The 18,153-nt window shown below is 37.3% G+C and overlaps 2 protein-coding genes across 2 annotated transcripts; one reads left to right on the forward strand and one right to left on the reverse strand.

The window, feature by feature from the left end:
* The first annotated feature begins 425 nt into the window (after nt 1-425).
* tigarb (TP53 induced glycolysis regulatory phosphatase b) lies at nt 426-13,990 on the forward strand. The gene is made up of 7 exons (XM_049566499.1): nt 426-500; nt 815-852; nt 2,973-3,094; nt 6,174-6,251; nt 6,357-6,467; nt 8,527-8,964; nt 13,863-13,990. Exons 1-7 carry the CDS (start codon nt 469-471, stop codon nt 13,959-13,961), a joined length of 918 nt encoding a protein of 305 aa, XP_049422456.1. The 5' UTR covers nt 426-468; the 3' UTR covers nt 13,962-13,990.
* Nucleotides 13,991-15,425: 1,435 nt separating this feature from the next.
* On the reverse strand, nt 15,426-18,153 carry fgf23 (fibroblast growth factor 23). The gene is made up of 3 exons (XM_049566501.1): nt 17,521-18,153; nt 17,328-17,431; nt 15,426-16,168 (listed from the first exon to the last, which is right to left on the reverse strand). Exons 1-3 carry the CDS (start codon nt 17,753-17,755, stop codon nt 15,710-15,712), a joined length of 798 nt encoding a protein of 265 aa, XP_049422458.1. The 5' UTR covers nt 17,756-18,153; the 3' UTR covers nt 15,426-15,709.

Raw genomic sequence — 18,153 nt, forward strand, 5'->3', positions numbered from 1 at the left:
AAATCAATAAATTATTCGCGTTATTTGTCCAAATAATACAAATACAAAGCAGAAATAAACAAAAGATCCCAAGTTAAAGAACTTAAAAGTTTATATATATATATATATATTAACATAAAGTTCATATGCAGTGATAATAATAATAAAAGATGAAACAAAGTAAAAATGAAAATACATAAACATACATTTTTTTAAAAATGAAAATATATATAAAATAGAATTAAAAGAATATTTTTTTCTGTACAAAATTTACAAAATAAAGAAATATTAATTAAATTTTATATTAATAAATTTACAACCGTAATATTAACACTTACAACCTCAAAATATGAATATTATTATATTACAATTAAATAGTCTTTACGCAGCCCTGCAATGCGATATGATTTACGTCATGACGCATGAGGCTACGTCACATAATTGCGGCTGAACCAACCGGAAGCAGTTGCATGAGAGTAGCCGGTGAAAATGTTTACGTTCAGTTTAACTCTCGTACGACAGTAAGTGATTATTTCCAGCTTTAATTTTCCTCTCCTGTCCTCAGAGGACTTAAACATGAATTGATAATGTAAATATATTCTACAGAGACAGTGTGTCGCGTCAGTTTGGTGATGAAGCATGGCGGCTGAATGTGTGCGGTTAGAGTTCACAGAAACAGGAGCAAAGTAACTGAGCTACTATGAGTGTGTTTATTGTGTTACAGTCTTCATAACTAGCTGTGTGTTTGAAGGGAGGTATATTAGTTTTAATGTCACCGATGAAACGCACTGACGTGTTTAAGATAATTGAATGACATTGCTGTGTTTTCTCACAGTGGGGAAACTCAGTACAACAGGGACAAGCTGCTGCAAGGTACGTTGTTACAGTCTGACTCACTCGTATACAGATACAGTCAAACGTGGGTGTTTGCTCTAGACTTACATGTCTTACATGTTACAGGAGGGAGCATGAATATGTTTCCAGGATCCTCAATATCAGTATCAATATCATCTTAATATGACTCATTTGGGAGACCTGTCAATTAGTTTTTATGTGCTCAGCAATGTTTTTTCAATGGGTCAGATGCTCAGTGTATGTTTGCCTGGGTCAGTATGTTCAGTGTATGTTTGCCTGGGTCAGTATGTTCAGTGTATGTTTCCCTGGGTCAGTATATTCAGTGTATGTTTCCCTGGGTCAGTATGTTGTAATCATCCACCCACAGTTTATAGCCTACTGTTCATATAAGTAACTCCTTGAGACTTAGGCCCTTTAAAGTTGTGAGCAGAACAGTTTTCTTGACTTTAGACATTGATATCTCCACAGTGGCTGAGCAGATTTTTACCAAAGTTCTAGGGACGCACCGATCCGATATCTAGATCGAATTTTGGCACCGATATCATCAAAATAGATGGATCGGGTATCGGAAAATGCAATCTATACCTGAGGCAATCCTTTCCTTTTAAATCTATTGCGACAGGAGCTACGTCATACCTCATGGAGCGAAGGAGAGAATCTGCTGTGTGGAGGTATTTCACACTAATCACTCCAACTAGCCCGACGGCAGTTTGTAATGTCTGCAAAGTGAATGTTGCTAGGGATGGTGGTAGTACCGCCAAGTATAATACTACCAATTAAATAAATAATAATAAATCTACAAAAACATCATCAAATGGAGGACCAAGAGTTCCAGCAGTTGAGCAGGTCGAAAACCAGCAGGAGGTAATACTACACAGCAGTTAACGAAAAAGAAAAAGAGAGAAATTCCCAAGCAATAGCGCAAAAGAAAGAAAATTTCTGAGAAAGTGCTGGAGTACATTGTTTTGGATGGACAGCCAATGACAGTTATTGAAAACATGGGCTTCCAATGTTTGCTGGATCACCTGGAGCCACGGTACAATTTGCCGTCATGCGACACGACTGCACTGTTGGAAATGTACGAGGGCGAGCAAACACTTGTTTCATTTTACCTTAGGAACAAACTGTGTAGTCATCAATGCCTGATGCCTCTAGTCTTTTCTGTTCTACATGTAAAGGTATATAGCTTTTTAGGTCAACCATGGTATCGGATCGGTATCGGGTATCAGCTTATACTCAAAGCCACAGCATCGGGATTGGTATCAAAACTGAAAAAGCTGCATCGGTGCATCTCTACATAGTTCGCGGTCCTAACTAATGATTTTAATGTAACAATAATAACTTGTATAGCATTTATCTAAACAAGGTTACAGAGTGCTTGAAAAATAACATGAAAATAAGATGTCAATAAGATTACGATGATTTTTAAAATAAATTTAAGAGCTAGAAAAAATAATAAACTATATAGCACCTTTCATAGAAGAAATGCAGCGCAAAGTCCTCTACAATAACGGCATTATAAGCACCGAGTGCCTCACATGAAAGTAGACATAATAGACATATAACAGACAAGGCAATTTAGTATAAAAGGACATTTAAAAACAGTTTAAAACATCCAGGTGTGCTGTGGGATTTCTTGATAACCACACATTATTATTGCAATGTTCAACTGAGCCTATGCAAAAAGTTATGAATGAATTTTTAATTGACTGTATCAGTATGTTGTGTGCACCCATTTCCCAATACAGAGGAAACTCTAGCTAGAACATGTAATCTAATTTAATTGAATTTAAAAAAAAAACCTTCACAGGGAACCTATTTGTCACTGTTCACACGTGGAAATTATAAGTGTGTGACACATCAAAGCCCTGATTGGCAGCCAGTGTGAGGGGTGAGAAAGCCGTGAGTGGGACGATGGATCACTTTATCGTACGGAGCAAATTACAACAAAGCACCAGTGAAGACGACCTACCACCGAAAGAAAAGAGAAATAAATGTCAGACAGTATCATAAAAGCTACCTGTTGTATTTTTATTGTCGTATGTCGTGATAAGAATGATAGCACAGGTTATAGAGAAGGTTGTGAACAGATAAATACAGAGTATTACTGCCAAACCGACAACTCTGTGTTTTTTTAGGTCAAGGTGTGGACACGCCCTTGTCAGAAACAGGTTTGCAGCAGGGTGAGGCGGTGGGACAATACCTCAAAGACATCAAATTCAACAATGTGTATGTCAGTAACCTACAACGAGCCGTACAGGTAAGACACACCTACCAACCTGGTGTCACACACAGATCAGCTGACAGAAGAATCACTGTCTTTCTATGATCTGCATAGTGACTAAATAGGTGTCAGATCATGCAGACTTGTTGTTTTATCTGTGTAGTGCTGTTCGCACATGAAAAGGATAAGTTTGGTGATATTCTGTATTTTTGTTATTGTGAACAATTCCATGAAAAGACCCAACAACAATCATACTAACAAGTATTGTCTCTAAAGCCAAAGCCTGATATAACTTATTCCTCTGCGACACTATTGTTGTCCAGAAACTGATTTTTAAAAAACACATCAATCAGCAACCCCTTTGCACTGGGTGACACGTCCCTTCATTGTGATGAACACAGTCACTATCATTCATTTTGAGACAGTCCTACGTACATACACCCTCTGGCTGGAAATTTTCACTAGATTCTCAAATGTGTATTAATTAGCAGGTGAATATAGTCCCCGACAAATGCGCTGCTTACACATGTTTACACACTGTTTTATTATTTATCCTTTTGTAAAAGTGACACTCATATTAAAGGAACAGTGTTTAAGATTTAGGGGAATTTAGTGGTATCTAGTGGTAAGGATGCAGATTGCAGCTGAAACTTCTAGTTAGAATTCCTTCAGTGTTTATTGTTCAGGAGGTTTTTGCTGGGAGCTGAATTATCCACAGAGGTCTCTTCCTCTCCAAAACAAACAGACCTGGTGATTTCAAACCGGTAAAAACACAGAATAAAGAAGTTTCATGCAAAAAAAAAATCAGTGTTTTTCTGACACAGTGTGTCATGGCGGGGTTGCCAACGAAGGTGGTCGACACAAGAATGTGAATAGCCCCATCTAGAGTCAGTGTTTAGTTTGTCTGTACTGTAGAAACATGGTGGTGCAACATGGGGGACTCTGTGGACGAGGACCCACTTCCTCTGTAGACATAAAGGGCTCATTCTGAGGTAATGAAAACACAGTTCTTATTTTCAGGTGATTATACACCAAAGAAAACTCCCTCGAAAACATGATAGCACATCTCAAGGGGTTTTATCCTAATAAACAAATTTGAATAATTAATATTCTTCCAATACATCCCTAGACTCACAAGTCAGTCTTTATACGCTTTGTTTAACTAAAGACTGATGTCTTTCTCCCTGATTTTGTGTTTAGATGGGCGGATACAATTTCAGAGTTTAAAAAAACTCCCTACGTTGCAGAACCAATAATAAATCTGCAGGGCGGTCCTTCGGTGGCTCGCTGAACTTTTGTGCTCGTAAACATAGTTAAAAGTTTTAAACAAAGTCACTTTAAGTCCTTCATTTCCATAATCTTGTGGACTGAGCACACGTTTGATAAAACGAAGTTAAATCTCTCGGCATCCATTTTCAAGCTCTCTGTGTGTTTGTGTCCTTGTGGACGAGAAAAGGGGGAGCGCACATTTCTGGGAGGGCGTGTCCTTTTCAGAAATGCAAGAGGCGTTACTTTGTTGCCGGCCGTTTTCTCCGGTGTGTTAAACGCACTTTAGAAAGGAGTGTCCCCAGACTATCAGAAGGTTGAGATCTCTGATTGTCTGGTGGCGAGACGAATACATCCCTATCAATCTTTCACACTGAACCTTAAAATATGTGAATAATTTCTAAAGAGTTACATCTTCAGTATGAATGAATCAGGCCACAGAAAGAGTAGGACAGTCTGAAACTACTGAGAGACAGACTTTGGTTTTGCCTTTACATAGGCAGCAGTGAGTCCTTTAAAACCTTTGAGGTTTTTTTTTTTGGTCTAACCTTTAATAGAATAATTTATCAGCATATGACTCCCCAGAGATCCCACATGGCGTTTTACCCACTATTGTAGTGATATTTAACATTTTGTCCATGGAACTTCTCAAGTTTGATGAAATTTCCTGTGAGTAACACAAACATTGTGCAACAGCCTTACATCAGTGACCTTTGAAAAAAGTGATTCCAGACCAAACCTCACACATTTTTCCTTTAGTTAAGTGTCAACATTTTAACAAACTCCTACGTGATTGTGTGCCTCCACATGTCATTATGCATATAAAACAGAACAGGCCCTAAAAGCATCTTACGGCTACAACGGTCTGAGCTCATGACGCTGGAAATGGGACTTGGGTCATCTTAGTTTAAAGGTCCCGTGTGTAGGATTTCGGAGGACATATTGGCAGAAATGGATTATAAAATAATGGGAATGTTTTCTTTAGTGTATAATCACCTGAAAATAATAAGTGTTGTGTTTTCTTTAACTTGAGCCGTTTATGTCTACATAGGGAGCAGGTCCTCATCTGAGGAGTCCGCCATGTTACACCACTAGGTTTCTACAGAAGCCCAGAGCGGACAAACCAAACACTGGCTGTAGATAGGGACATTTATGTGTTGGCCGCAGCTGTTAGCAGCCCCTCTGCAATGACAGCGTCGGAAACTGAAACTGCGTTTTTACCGGTTTAAATCAGCAGGTTCATTTGTTTTTGAGAGGATACAATACGATACAAAATGATTTACCGTATTTACCCTAAGTTTCAGCCGGTTGCGATCTGCAGTCTTCACCACTAGATGGAACTAAATCTCCCTTAATCTTACACATTGCTACTGCTTTTGGTATATTGGTGGTAAATCGCGCTGAGCAAGGGATAACTGACAAATAAAACCGTTGTTTACATTAACCTGCATTAAACTAATAGGCAGTGTTCATAACCAAGATGCAAAAGAAGCTCTGTGATTGAACATGAGCAGAAAATGTCCCAACAGTTTCACAGCTGGAGCTCCAGACCTTTTTTCTGTCCGCAGAGTATCTGCAGCTTGTTTATTTCCCATCAGGAACAAATGATTCTGTTATGCCAGTTAAGTGTCACTATTGTTTTCTCAAGGTTGTGAAAAAGGGGAAAAACAGGATGCATGTAAAAGACTTCCAGATATAAAATAGTTGTGTGCACATTCATGTCTCTGTGGTCTTTGACTCACTGATGCTGACAGTGTATTAATGACTTTTTAGTTTGCCTATGACAGACACGTTTGGCACTCACAAATTATTTGAGTCAGTAATTCCCAGATTACATTTCCTCCTTCAGACAGCTGAAATAATTCTGAGAAACAACACTCACTGTTCTGGCACGGAGATGGTCCTGGAGCCATTACTCAGAGAGAGGGTAAGTTGTCTTTGTACTACCTCCAAATATTAAAGCTTTAAATGTAGCACTACATCAGCTACTGTTCTGATTTATAGCCTGTGGTGTGCGGTTGTGTTAATGCAGGGTTTTGGTGTTGCTGAAGGACGTCCCAAAGAGGATCTGAAGAACATGGCCAACGCTGCTGGGCAGTCATGTCGTGACTACACTCCTCCAGGAGGCGAGACTTTAGACCAGGTGAGTCAGATACAGTCAGGATTCATCATTTGGACACTCACTGTACAGTACTGTACTGTTAAAATGTTAAACAGCCACTTTTACCAGCTGGCACTAAATTGCATTTTGGGGGATTTGATTGCAGTCAGATAGTGCTTGACCACATCAAAATGCACCCAACACCCCTTAAAGGTTGGACTTTGGGCTGGGTGATATAATGACTATGTACAATATATCAATATATTTTCAAGCAAGATATAGATTTAGACAACACCATTTGTATTGATATAGGGTCATATCATCATGAGGTGGATCATAGTGCATCGCTATTCTTCTTGGTAGTTGTAGTCTGACAGAACTGTTTAAAGAATGCAGCGAGAACACAGACATTTCATATACAAGACGTATATAATGTGGACACAGTGTCTCTTGTTCCTTCCCTCCCTCGGCCTCTCTGTTGATGCTATGCGCATAAATAAGATTAAAATCCCAAATAAATAAAAAGATATAAATCATTTCCCGGCACTACATTTAAAGGCCATGGACAATGACTTTTTAACTCCCCCTACAAAGAGTTGTAATTGTTTCAAACCTACTTGATACTTTCATACTCATGTTATAGTCTTGTGTCCTGTGCTGCAAATTAGTGATGGGCAGATGAAGCTTCATGAAGCATTGAAGCTTTTCATCAGATTGGTTCACTCAAGGGCAAAGCTTCTTGATGCTTCATTTGCTCTACTAAGCCATCTACTGGACAAAAAAAGCAATTACACTTAGTGGTTTGTATATATAGATCTGAACCACTTCCCGAACCAGTCACGTGGTACAGCCGGCCAGCGAGGCTTCGGACGTCACCAATGATGTCACTCGTCTGAAACGACACAAGCCTCGATACACACATTGCGGAAACAGTTCCTGGATTACTCGACACACGCTTCGAAGCCTCGGCACGGCGAGTCACATCACTACTTTAAATCTCTGTAGCTCCAGTGCTTCGTGCTCACATACTGTTAAAAACGTCTTGTGACATGTCAAATGTGGCTTTGACTATATATATTGTGTATCGCCAGTCAGCCTGTAATCTAGATACAATCTGGATACAAGACACATTTTCATACCAGGAGTAAAGGGAGGTCTGTGAAACTTAAGGTCAGGAGATTATTGTTTGTGCAACAGCGCCATGTTGTGCCCATTTTGAATATTGCACGGACAGATAATAGCTGCAAAAGACAGTGCAGTTTGGTAGTTAATGTGGAAGATCCCAAGCTACTCTACTTGATTCTTCCATGGTTATATGCTTGTGACAATGCTTGTGGGGTTTTTTTGTATTTTTTTTGTAAAGCCACAGCTGGTAACTTTAATGAGAATAACTTTTGTCATGTTTGCTGAAACTGTCACTTTATTCTGAATGAAGTACATGAGACAGATAATCTGTGAAAACAAATCATGCCTCCTCCTCTTCCTATTGCCTCTAATGGTATCTGCCAGAATCTACCGCAGCGCACCAAAAGCGACCAACCCGACCCAAGAAGTCACTAAAGCAGCTGTCAATCATGTTGATCACTGCTTGTTAACTGTGTCAAACTAGGCAGCGCTGATCAAACACGAATCAAGATTCTGTAACTGCATTGCCCATTTCTCACCTCAGATGTTTTCAGAAACACATGTAAGTGACTGTTTCGCTGTAAAATGAGAGAGTTTGCTCTTAGTAGTGCAAAATGCACAGCAGAATTTTCCAAAACTATCACAGAGCTGACACAGAGAGACAGACAACCATTCACACCTACGGGCAATATAGAGTCACCAATTAACCTGCATGTCTTTGGACTGTGGGAGGAAGCCGGAGTACCCAGAGAAAACCCTCGCTGTCATGGGGAGCACCACCATGCTGCCCTATGTCTATAGATCAACTTACTGATGAATCAATTTCTCATTTCATTTTTTATATAGTTTGTGCAATGGCAAAATAATTTAAAGAAACCTCTATCTGACAGACAGCACGAGACTCTGACAGTGTTTACTTTGTCAGATGATTCACACTCTCAAACTTGCTCTGGTTCCCTGTCACCTTTTTTTCCAGGTGAAGCTGCGATTCAAAAAATTCCTCAAAGTCCTTTTCAAGCAAATGTTAGATGAACACGGGCAGTCAGGACCACACGCCTCCGCAGGAGCATCAGGAGCTGGAGATGCTGCGAACGGACCCGCAGCTGCTACCTCAGTCCTTGCTTCTGTCAGCTCGGCTGATGACGGTCTCCAGGGAGTGTCGGTCCACGCTCTGGTCGTGAGCCACGGCGCTTACATCCGTGTAGCCGTCAAGCACCTCGTAGAGGACTTAAAAAGCTCTCTGCCTGCAGGGGTGAAGATGTCCCAGCTGTTCTCACCGTGTCCTAACACAGGCATCAGTCGCTTCGTTTTCACCCTGAGCCAGTCCGAGTGCGGCCCGGTCCTCTCTGCAGCTCGCTGCTTCTTTACCAACAGGAAGGATCACCTGGAAAACCTCACAGCTGCTGAATATTGTGTAAGGGAAGACAGAAGTTTTATGTAATGATACTGTTTGTGTGCACATGTACTGTATACATTCTCTGACAGGAACAATCACGAACACTAAAGGGAAAGTAAGAGGCAAAGACCTCAGAGTTACTACAGGGTAACTGAATAAAGCAATGCACATGGTCTTTTAAATAATCACATGGTTTTACTGTGGATCCATAGTCAAAATAAGTGTGCAGTGCTGTATTATCAGTGTTTTATCATCCTCCAACTGTAGGGCAGTGAGGACTTGTGTCATACTACATATATTTTATTATTGTCAACATTATTGCCTCTGATCATGTTATACCAAAGTCAGAACTATTTAATGTATTGTTGGGCACTTAACATGTGTGGCATTTTTAATTTGATGTCTCCTTTGTTGCTGCTCATTTTACTTGTGCAATACATAATGAAAACACTGAATTTATGTTGTGTTTTATACATACCTATAGATAAGAGAGATGAATACAGGGTTCACATATGACAAAATGCTGTGGAAGTATATAAATGCAGTGTGGTCTATTTATTAAATCCTGTAAGGTGTGATCTATAAACTGACTTTCCATTCAACATAAATGCATTTTTTATGATTCTGAAATACTGGAAGGAGAGCTGTCTCCAGATCGCTGTGTTTCATGGTAATGATCAGTGGTGGATGGAGTATTCACATCTTTTACTCAAATACTTGTAGTAATTCTGCAGTTCAACAATAATACAAATATGATACAAATATGAGTCCTGCAGTCTCCATTTTACTCAATTAAAGTACAAAAGTGTTCAGTAGCATGAGTATATGCTTTAAGTACCCACTACCCAGTGTGAAAGTACTGAAGATACAGAGTGCACCAGTTCATGATCATACTATACTATGACAGTTTTTTTCAACGTACAATGATATGTTCTTTTTATCAGTTTTTTCAACATACTGTCCTTTGACTTTTTTTGGCATACTATACCATGCCGTTTTCATCAGTTATTTGACATGCTATGCTATGTCGTTTTTATCAGTTTTTTCAACATACTATACTATGACTTTTTTTTGACATACTATACTATGACGTTTTTACCAGTTTTTTCTTCGACAAAATATACTATGACTTTTTTAGACGTTTTTCGACATACTATACTATGATGTTTTTTCAGTTTTTCCAACATACTATACTATGACCTTTTTTTCATTTTTTTCGACAAACTATACTATGACTTTTTAAGACTTTTTTCAACGTACTATGCTATGTCGTTTTTATCACTTTTTTCGACATACTATACTATGATGTTTTTATCATTTTTTTGACATCCTATACTATGATGTTTTTTCAGTTTTTTCAACATACTCTACTATGACGTTTTTATCAGTTTTTCCAACATACTTTACCATGACGTTTTAATCAGTTTTTTCTTTGATAAAATATACTATGACTTTTTTAGACGTTTTTCGACATACTATACTATGATGTTTTTTCAGTTTTTCCAACATACTATACTATGACGTTTTTTTCGACAAACTATACTATGACTTTTTAAGACTTTTTTCGACGTACTATACTATGATGTTTTTTTTCATTTTTTTGACATCCTATACTATGATGTTTTTTCAGTTTTTTTAACATACTATACTATGACTTTTTTTGACATACTATACTATGACGTTTTTATCACTTTTTTTGACATACTATACTAGTCGTTTTTATCACTTTTTTCGACATACTATACTATGATGTTTTTTCAGTTTTTCCAACATACTATACTATGACGTTTTTTTCGACAAACTATACTATGATGTTTTTCATTTTTTTCGACAAACTATACTATGACTTTTTAAGACTTTTTTCGACGTACTATACTATCATGTTTTTATCATTTTTTTTGACATCCTATACTATGATGTTTTTTCAGTTTTTTTAACATACTATACTATGACTTTTTTCGACATACTATACTATGACTTTTTTATCTTTTTTTTTTGACAAACTATACTATGACTTTTTAAGACTTTTTTCGACATACAATACTATGACTCTTTTCGACATACTATACTATGATGTTTTTACAGTTTTTTTTCAACATACTATACTATGACGTTTTTATCACTTTCTTCGACATACTATACTATGAAGTTTTTTCAGTTTTTTTGATACATTATACTCTGACTTTTTTCGACATACTATACTATGACGTTTTTTCAGTTTTTTTGACATACTCTACTATGACGTTTTTATCAGTTTGTCCAACATACTATACTATGACGTTTTAATCAGTTTTTTCTTCAACAAACTATACTATGACTTTTTTCAACATACCATACTATGACGTTTTTACCACTTTCTTCGACATACTATACTATGATGTTTTTTCAGTTTTTCCAAAATACTATACTATGACGTTTTTATCATTTTTTTTCGACAAACTATACTATGACTTTTTAAGACTTTTTCAACATACTATACTGTCGTTTTTATCACTTTTTTCGACATAGTATACTATGACTTTTTCGACATACTATACTATGACGTTTTTACCACTTTCTTCGACATACTATACTATGTTTTTTCAGTTTTTCCAACATACTATACTATGATGTTTTTTCCATTTTTTTTCGACAAACTATACTATGACTTTTTAAGACTTTTTTCGACATACTATACTATGTCATTTTTATCACTTTTTTCGACATACTATATGATGACTTTTTTCGACATACTATACTATGATGTTTTTATCGCTTTTTTCGACATACTATACTATGATGTTTTTTCTGTTTTTTCAACATAGCATACTATGACTTTTTTCAACATACTATGTTATGTCATTTTTATCAGTTTTTTCGGAATACTCTACTATGACGTTTTTATCAGTTTGTCCAACGTACTTTACTATGACGTTTTCATCAGTTTTTTCTTCGACAAACTATACTATCACTTTTTAAGACTTTTTTTGTCATACTATACTATGATGGTTTTACCACTTTCTTCAACATACTATACTATGATGTTTCTTCAGTTTTTTCCACATACTATACTATGACTTTTTTCGACATACTCTACTATGACGTTTTTATCAGTTTTTACGATAAACTATACTGTGACGTTTTTATCAATTTTTTTGTACATTCTCTACTATGACTTTTTAAGAATTTTTTTTACATACTATGCTGATGGTTTTATCAGTTTTTTCAGCAAACTTTGCTATGACATTTTTCGACATACTATACTATGATGTTTTTATCAATTTTTTTGACATTCTATAATATGACTTTTTAAGACTTTTTTTTAACCTACTATGCTGACGTTTTTATCAGTTTTTTCAGCAAACTTTGCTATGACATTTTTCGACATACTAAACTGACTTTTTTCAACATACTATACTATGTTATTTTCATCAGTTTTTTCAAAATACTCTACCATGACGTTTTTATCAGTTTTTTCAACAAACTATACTATGAAGTTTTTGTCATTTTTTTCAACATACTATACTATGTCGTGTTTTTTTGACATGCTATACTATGACTTTGTTCGACATACTATACTATGTCGTGTTTTTTTGACATGCTATACTATGAAGGGTTTTTTTTCAGTTTTTTTTTCGACATACTATGAATTTTTTTTTTTTTTAATTTTTTCGACATACTATACTATGATGTTTGTATCAGTTTCTTCGACTTACTATACTATGACTTTTTTTTCGATTTCTTTGACACACTATACTATGTGGGGCGTTTTTGGGTTTTTTTTCAGTTTTTTCCACAAACCTTGTTGTGCCTTTTTTCGAAATACTATACGATATTGTTTTTATTCGTTTTTTCAAAATACTATACTATGACGTTTTTATCTGTTTTTTCAACATACTATATTATGACTTTGTTCTACATACTACACTATGTGGTTTTCATCAGTTTTTTCGACATGCTATACTATGACATTTTTATCTTTTTTTGACATACTATACTGTGACATTTTTATCAGTTTTTTCAACATGCCATATTATGACTTCTTTTGACATACTATACTATGATGTTTTTTGTAGTTTTTTCACTATACTATACTATGATGTTTTTATCGGAGGGGTTTTGCCATACTATATTATGACTTTTTTTGACATACTGCACTGTCAAGTTTTTTTCAGTTTTTTCGACATGGTATACTATGAAGTTTTTAGCAGTTTTTTCAACATACTATACTCAGACTTTTTTTTGACATATTATACTTTGATGTTTTTAACAGCTTTTTCAAAAATACTGACTATACTATGATATTTGTATAAATTTTTTCAGTATGACTTTTTTCGACAAACTATATACTATGACGTCTTCATACATTTCATAAGATACTATAGTATGACATTTTTATGATTTTTCTTTACACATGATACAATGACTTTTTTCATGATTTTTTAATGCTATGCTGTGACTTCTTTTATTATATTTTTATGATATACTATACTTTGACATTTTTACGAAATACTTTCCTATGACTTTTTGTATGACATTCCTATGCTATGATTGTGGTCATGATAGAATTTTGACATACTATACTATGACTTTTTTTAAATGATTTTTCATGACGTCTTAACTTCATATGACGTTTTGATCATATATTATGCTATGACATTTTTAAGGCATACAATGAAGTGCTATTAATAATTACCTTGATACCTTGCAAGGAAGGCTTACTGAAGGTGTCAGTCAAGGCGTCATTGCAAAGGCTAAATTTAAATCAGCTGGCTTGCTGTTTTAGCCTTCAAACATATTTGTCTTTAAAATGGACATACTGTGTCCATTTCTTCCACCATTTTTGAAATTGTTGGGAGGAATTGAAGACAGAACCTTTTCAATGACACACTTCCACTCTCTCACGACTGTTCCTTTCTGTTTTCTCTGAATGCTAGGAAGGAGTCTCGCCTAGCCTCTGTGGGAACCGACTTGGACAAACCCATCCTACCAAGGAAGCATCCTTTACTTTTAGAAGCGCCCAGTTTTTTGGCTAAGAGTTGAAGCTTCCTGAAATATCTGCTGTTTGCCTGAAAACTGCAACAACGGAAACGTATTTCCCAAGATGTTGAACTAACAGGTCAAAGGTTAATGGATGACCATTTTAACAGTTAGCTAAAGTACAACAGGAACTGAGTGTATTTTTAGAGTGAAGTGACTCAGCTGCAGCTCATGTACCTGTTTGCTAATTAAGTAGAAGAGGTGTGATGGTGCAGGAAATTCAGCTGTAATGAGTGGAACTGCTCAGTAACTGGGTCAGTGTTAAACCTGCTTACTCATTCATGACTTCCTCTTAGACGGCAAATTAGCACACAGAGAACACCAAAGTTTAAAGAAACTCACAGCAATATAAGTTTGCATAAATGACACAACACCAGACATGTTTCCTTTATAGTTTATTTTGTCCCAAACACTTCATCCACAGCTCCGACTCATACATTCAAAGACAAACCATGTTTTCTTATATGTACATTTAACTGTAAAGCATCCTCATAAATACCATAAATAACAACAAAGGAATGGAATTAAATAAATAAATACTCTTTGGGACTGGTTTTAGTGTTTGCTGGTGGTGCCCAGCACCTGTAAAATCACATAGCGAAAGTTCAGATTTGTTGTCAAGATTACTGCTTCGTAAAGGCTGTTTACCCTGTAGTTATATTCATTCAAGTCACGAGGTCGGAAGATTGTACAAATACAGACACATTAACATAACAAAATACTGTAACTGTAGTGATCTGTAGTTTACAAGTTTTGGGTTTTTTGGTTTTAGGTTCAAAATCTAACAATAAAACAAACATCAAACATCCAACTCAGTAAAAGCAGGACTCTAAAATACAGGCAAAGCCTAACCTTAACTCTACTAAATGCAACTCTTAAGTATATTCATGTATATATTTTTGATTTAAAATCATGTCTGCCTAGTTTCACATCAACAGACAGGGCCTTTAGTCCTCCAGATGTAGGCTAAGTTCTGCTCCTGTCTTGACATAATGTCACTTTGAAATGTGGGTTTCTCAGACCAGCTGTAAAAACCTCAATGAGAGGAAACCACCGACAAAAGGTACACATGCTGACTTCTCCTCAGTGTTTGGTTAATTAGTTTCTAAGGCTTTGTTTGCTTTAGCAATTGCATCCTCTCTAAAATTAATCATGTAGCTCTTCAGGGAGACCAAACATGAATAATTCAATCAATTTTTATGGCCGTTTCTCATCAGAGCTATAACTCAGTGTGAAAGAGAGCCAACTAATTGTAATGGATGGAGGTGGGAAATGGATTTGGATCACTCATCTTGGCACAAAGCTAAGATTTTCTTTTTCAGTAATCTGTTTCTGATGGGGGAAGAGTCAGATGTAAATACAAAGTCCTTTTTTAAGCTCAATTTATCACCAAAACTTCTTGTGAATGTAAAAAAAAAAAACTCATTATATTGATGAGATAATTCACACACATTAACACACACATGCCTTATTGAATTAAGTTATTAAATCTGCAGTGATGTCAGAGAATTAGGAATAAATTGTGCAAAAGGGGGCTGCAAGTCAAGTCGAATATTATGCATCAAAACTGCTTTTCTGAGTGAGTGATGACTCAGATATTTAGTCAGAATGAAAAAGAAGGAACATCCTGAATCTCCTTTTCAAAATAAAGTCTGATGCGTTTTGTTCTCTGACATGATGACAAACTACAAGGTTAAACTTTGACTCACTTTAGTAAATCAATCCGGATCAGCCACCACTAAGATCACCCCATGGTCCCGGTGCTCCGGGGGCTGCCCGAGTTAGAGGAGTGCACGTTCCAGGGGTCGTGGGTGGACGGAGCCAGCGGCGTCTCCCGGGACACGTTGCGCCCGTCGTCCCCGGCCTCCACCTCCACCTCTACCTCCACCTCCAGATCGGCGTCGTCCTCCGGCACGGCCCGAGAGTCCGAGCCCTCCTCGGTCTGACCCATGTAGACGCTGTGCGGGTCGGAGGGATCCACCACCTGGTTCCTCTTCTCCCTGTGCAGCAGGAGGCGCTCCAGCGGCACCGTGTTCTTCTTGGGCAGGAAGAGGGAGGTCTGCGGCAGGTTCTGGCCCGCGGTGAACACCTGCCGGGAGCCCTCCAGGTTGAAGAGGATGCCGGTCCGGCTGGAGTAGTACACGTCCCGGTTGTTCTCCAGGAGTCTGTGGTTGAACAGACAGTCGTCCCTGAGGCAGATGGGCTGGAGGACAGAAGGAGGGAGGCGAGAAATTAAAATATAGTGAAGGAATATCAAGATGCAAGATAATAAACAGCAGTTTGTTGGTTAGAAAAACTTTTATTTGCATCAGGATACTGGTGAAATCGTCTTAAAATAGGCTGCTGCGCTGAATGTGCCCAACTTAAGTAAAAAACTTTTATTTTCTTTCAAATTATATGACTAAATAACAACAAATATCATTTTCCATATGGGTAGGCTTTATGAAGTAGATCTGATAACAATTTTACAAACAAGAATAGAAGTTTGCGCATTAGATTGGGGTTGAGATTAGTGCAGTTTTATTTCCTAGATATGATCTGAGTACAGAAACTTGCAAAAGTGTTCACGCCCTGGTGTTTTTCCTATTTTGTTGCGTCACAACCTGGAATTTAAATGGATTTTTCTTGATTTTTTATGGACATCCACAATATAATCAAAATTCATTCATTCATTCATTCATTCATTCATCTTCTAACCGCTTCATCCTCTTGAGGGTCGCGGGGGGGCTGGAGCACAATCAAAATTGATGAAGTGAAATAAACAAAATAAAATAAATAAATAAATAAAACTTGCTTAAAAAAACCCTGAAAATAAACTTAAATGTGGTGTGTATCCTTGCGTACCCCTGTGCCCCCGTATCTGTCTTGGTTCGGTACATAAACTCTTTTTTTTTTTAATTATTTCAAGGAACTACTCGATTATTAACAAATGAAACTTCTTCTAACGTCGGGACTATAAGCGGGTTGTTAACTTTATATGAATGGTATCATGAAAAATTGATCAAATGAATAAATTCAGGCGTAAAAAGCCAAAGTTACAGTAAATTTTGCGCGTAAAATGATGCGTATACCCTCACCATGGTGTTAAATATGACCACAAAGTTGAGCGTTTTGACCAATTTAGATAAAATTAACATTTAGATGAAGAGAGTTGATAGATTTAGAAGATAAGCTACAGTTGCAGTAGCTTAAGTTTGTGCGTAAAACTTCTAGAAAGCGATGTGTGAATAAAATAAAATAAAAAATAATGCGCAAAACCAGTGTGCCAAATCAAAGGAACTCAAAATTAAAACGTCACTGCAGCGGACTGATTTTTATTAATAACGACAATCAACTTGAACAGAAGATAAACATTGTCTTACAGAGCTGAATGGGTTGCCCTCCAAATCCATACAGAGGTAACGGCTACTTTTGACCCCGAGGATGGCGACGCGCTCCCTTGTTTCAGCTTTCAGTAAAATCACACCTGCAGAGAGAGAACATGCGATGAGTATGAATGTGTTTAAAGACAGGACTTCATATTAAACACGTGTTTAAAAAAAAAAAAAAACTTACTATATGAACTCCTGACTGTGGTTCTGCGCACTGTGCCATCTAATCTGATCTCCAAGTAGAAGTTGTTGAGGTCTGTGGATGTCTGCAGGTGGACGTATCTCCTCGGGTTCCCCCAGTTGGATCCCACAAGCGGTGACGGATTCGGGACTGATTCCCCGAGATGAAACCCCTGGAGCACGGCGAGTAGAAGCGCCAGCACAGTGTCCCTCACCCCCAGTCTCCTGTTGACGTCCATCCTGAGGCAAACCGGTGCTTTCTACTGCGAGCTGCTGGAAGTGTTCAGATGCTCTGATGTCCCAAAGTTTGGAGACAGTTCCTATTTAAAGCCTCCTGAATGCCACTCCTGCTCACATCCTTTGCGTAAAAAAAAGAAACTCGCCCCCAAAGCAGATGTGCGGGTTTGTTGCAGCGGAAGGGCCACTTCCACCTCTGTCTGTTTATCCTGATGCTCTTGGTCAGACTGGACTCTTATTTTTGGTCTTGACTCATCCACCTTAAACATTATTCTAAGACTATTTCCTAATGGTCCAAAGTCCACTGGGTCTGTTTTTTTGTTTTGTTTAGAACATGGTGCACTGAGCAACATAAAGAAGAAAGACAGAAAAATAAAGGACACACATCCAGAATTGTTAA

The sequence above is a fragment of the Epinephelus fuscoguttatus genome, linkage group LG22, assembly GCF_011397635.1.
Source record: "Epinephelus fuscoguttatus linkage group LG22, E.fuscoguttatus.final_Chr_v1".
In the NCBI taxonomy this organism is placed as follows: domain Eukaryota; kingdom Metazoa; phylum Chordata; class Actinopteri; order Perciformes; family Serranidae; genus Epinephelus; species Epinephelus fuscoguttatus.

Bases quoted from the DNA above. Each gene is read 5' to 3' on its own strand.
- tigarb (XM_049566499.1), top strand. From the start codon at position 469: ATGTTTACGTTCAGTTTAACTCTCGTACGACA. The intron at 501-814 runs GTAAGTGATTAT...GTTTTCTCACAG, and splicing joins AGTTTAACTCTCGTACGACA to TGGGGAAACTCAGTACAACA. The intron at 3,095-6,173 runs GTAAGACACACC...TTCCTCCTTCAG, and splicing joins ACCTACAACGAGCCGTACAG to ACAGCTGAAATAATTCTGAG.
- fgf23 (XM_049566501.1), bottom strand. From the start codon at position 17,755: ATGGACGTCAACAGGAGACTGGGGGTGAGGGACACTGTGCTGGCGCTT. The intron at 17,432-17,520 runs GTAAGTTTTTTT...CTCTCTCTGCAG, and splicing joins CACAGTCAGGAGTTCATATA to GTGTGATTTTACTGAAAGCT. The intron at 16,169-17,327 runs GTAAGACAATGT...TCTGTCCTCCAG, and splicing joins AGGGCAACCCATTCAGCTCT to CCCATCTGCCTCAGGGACGA.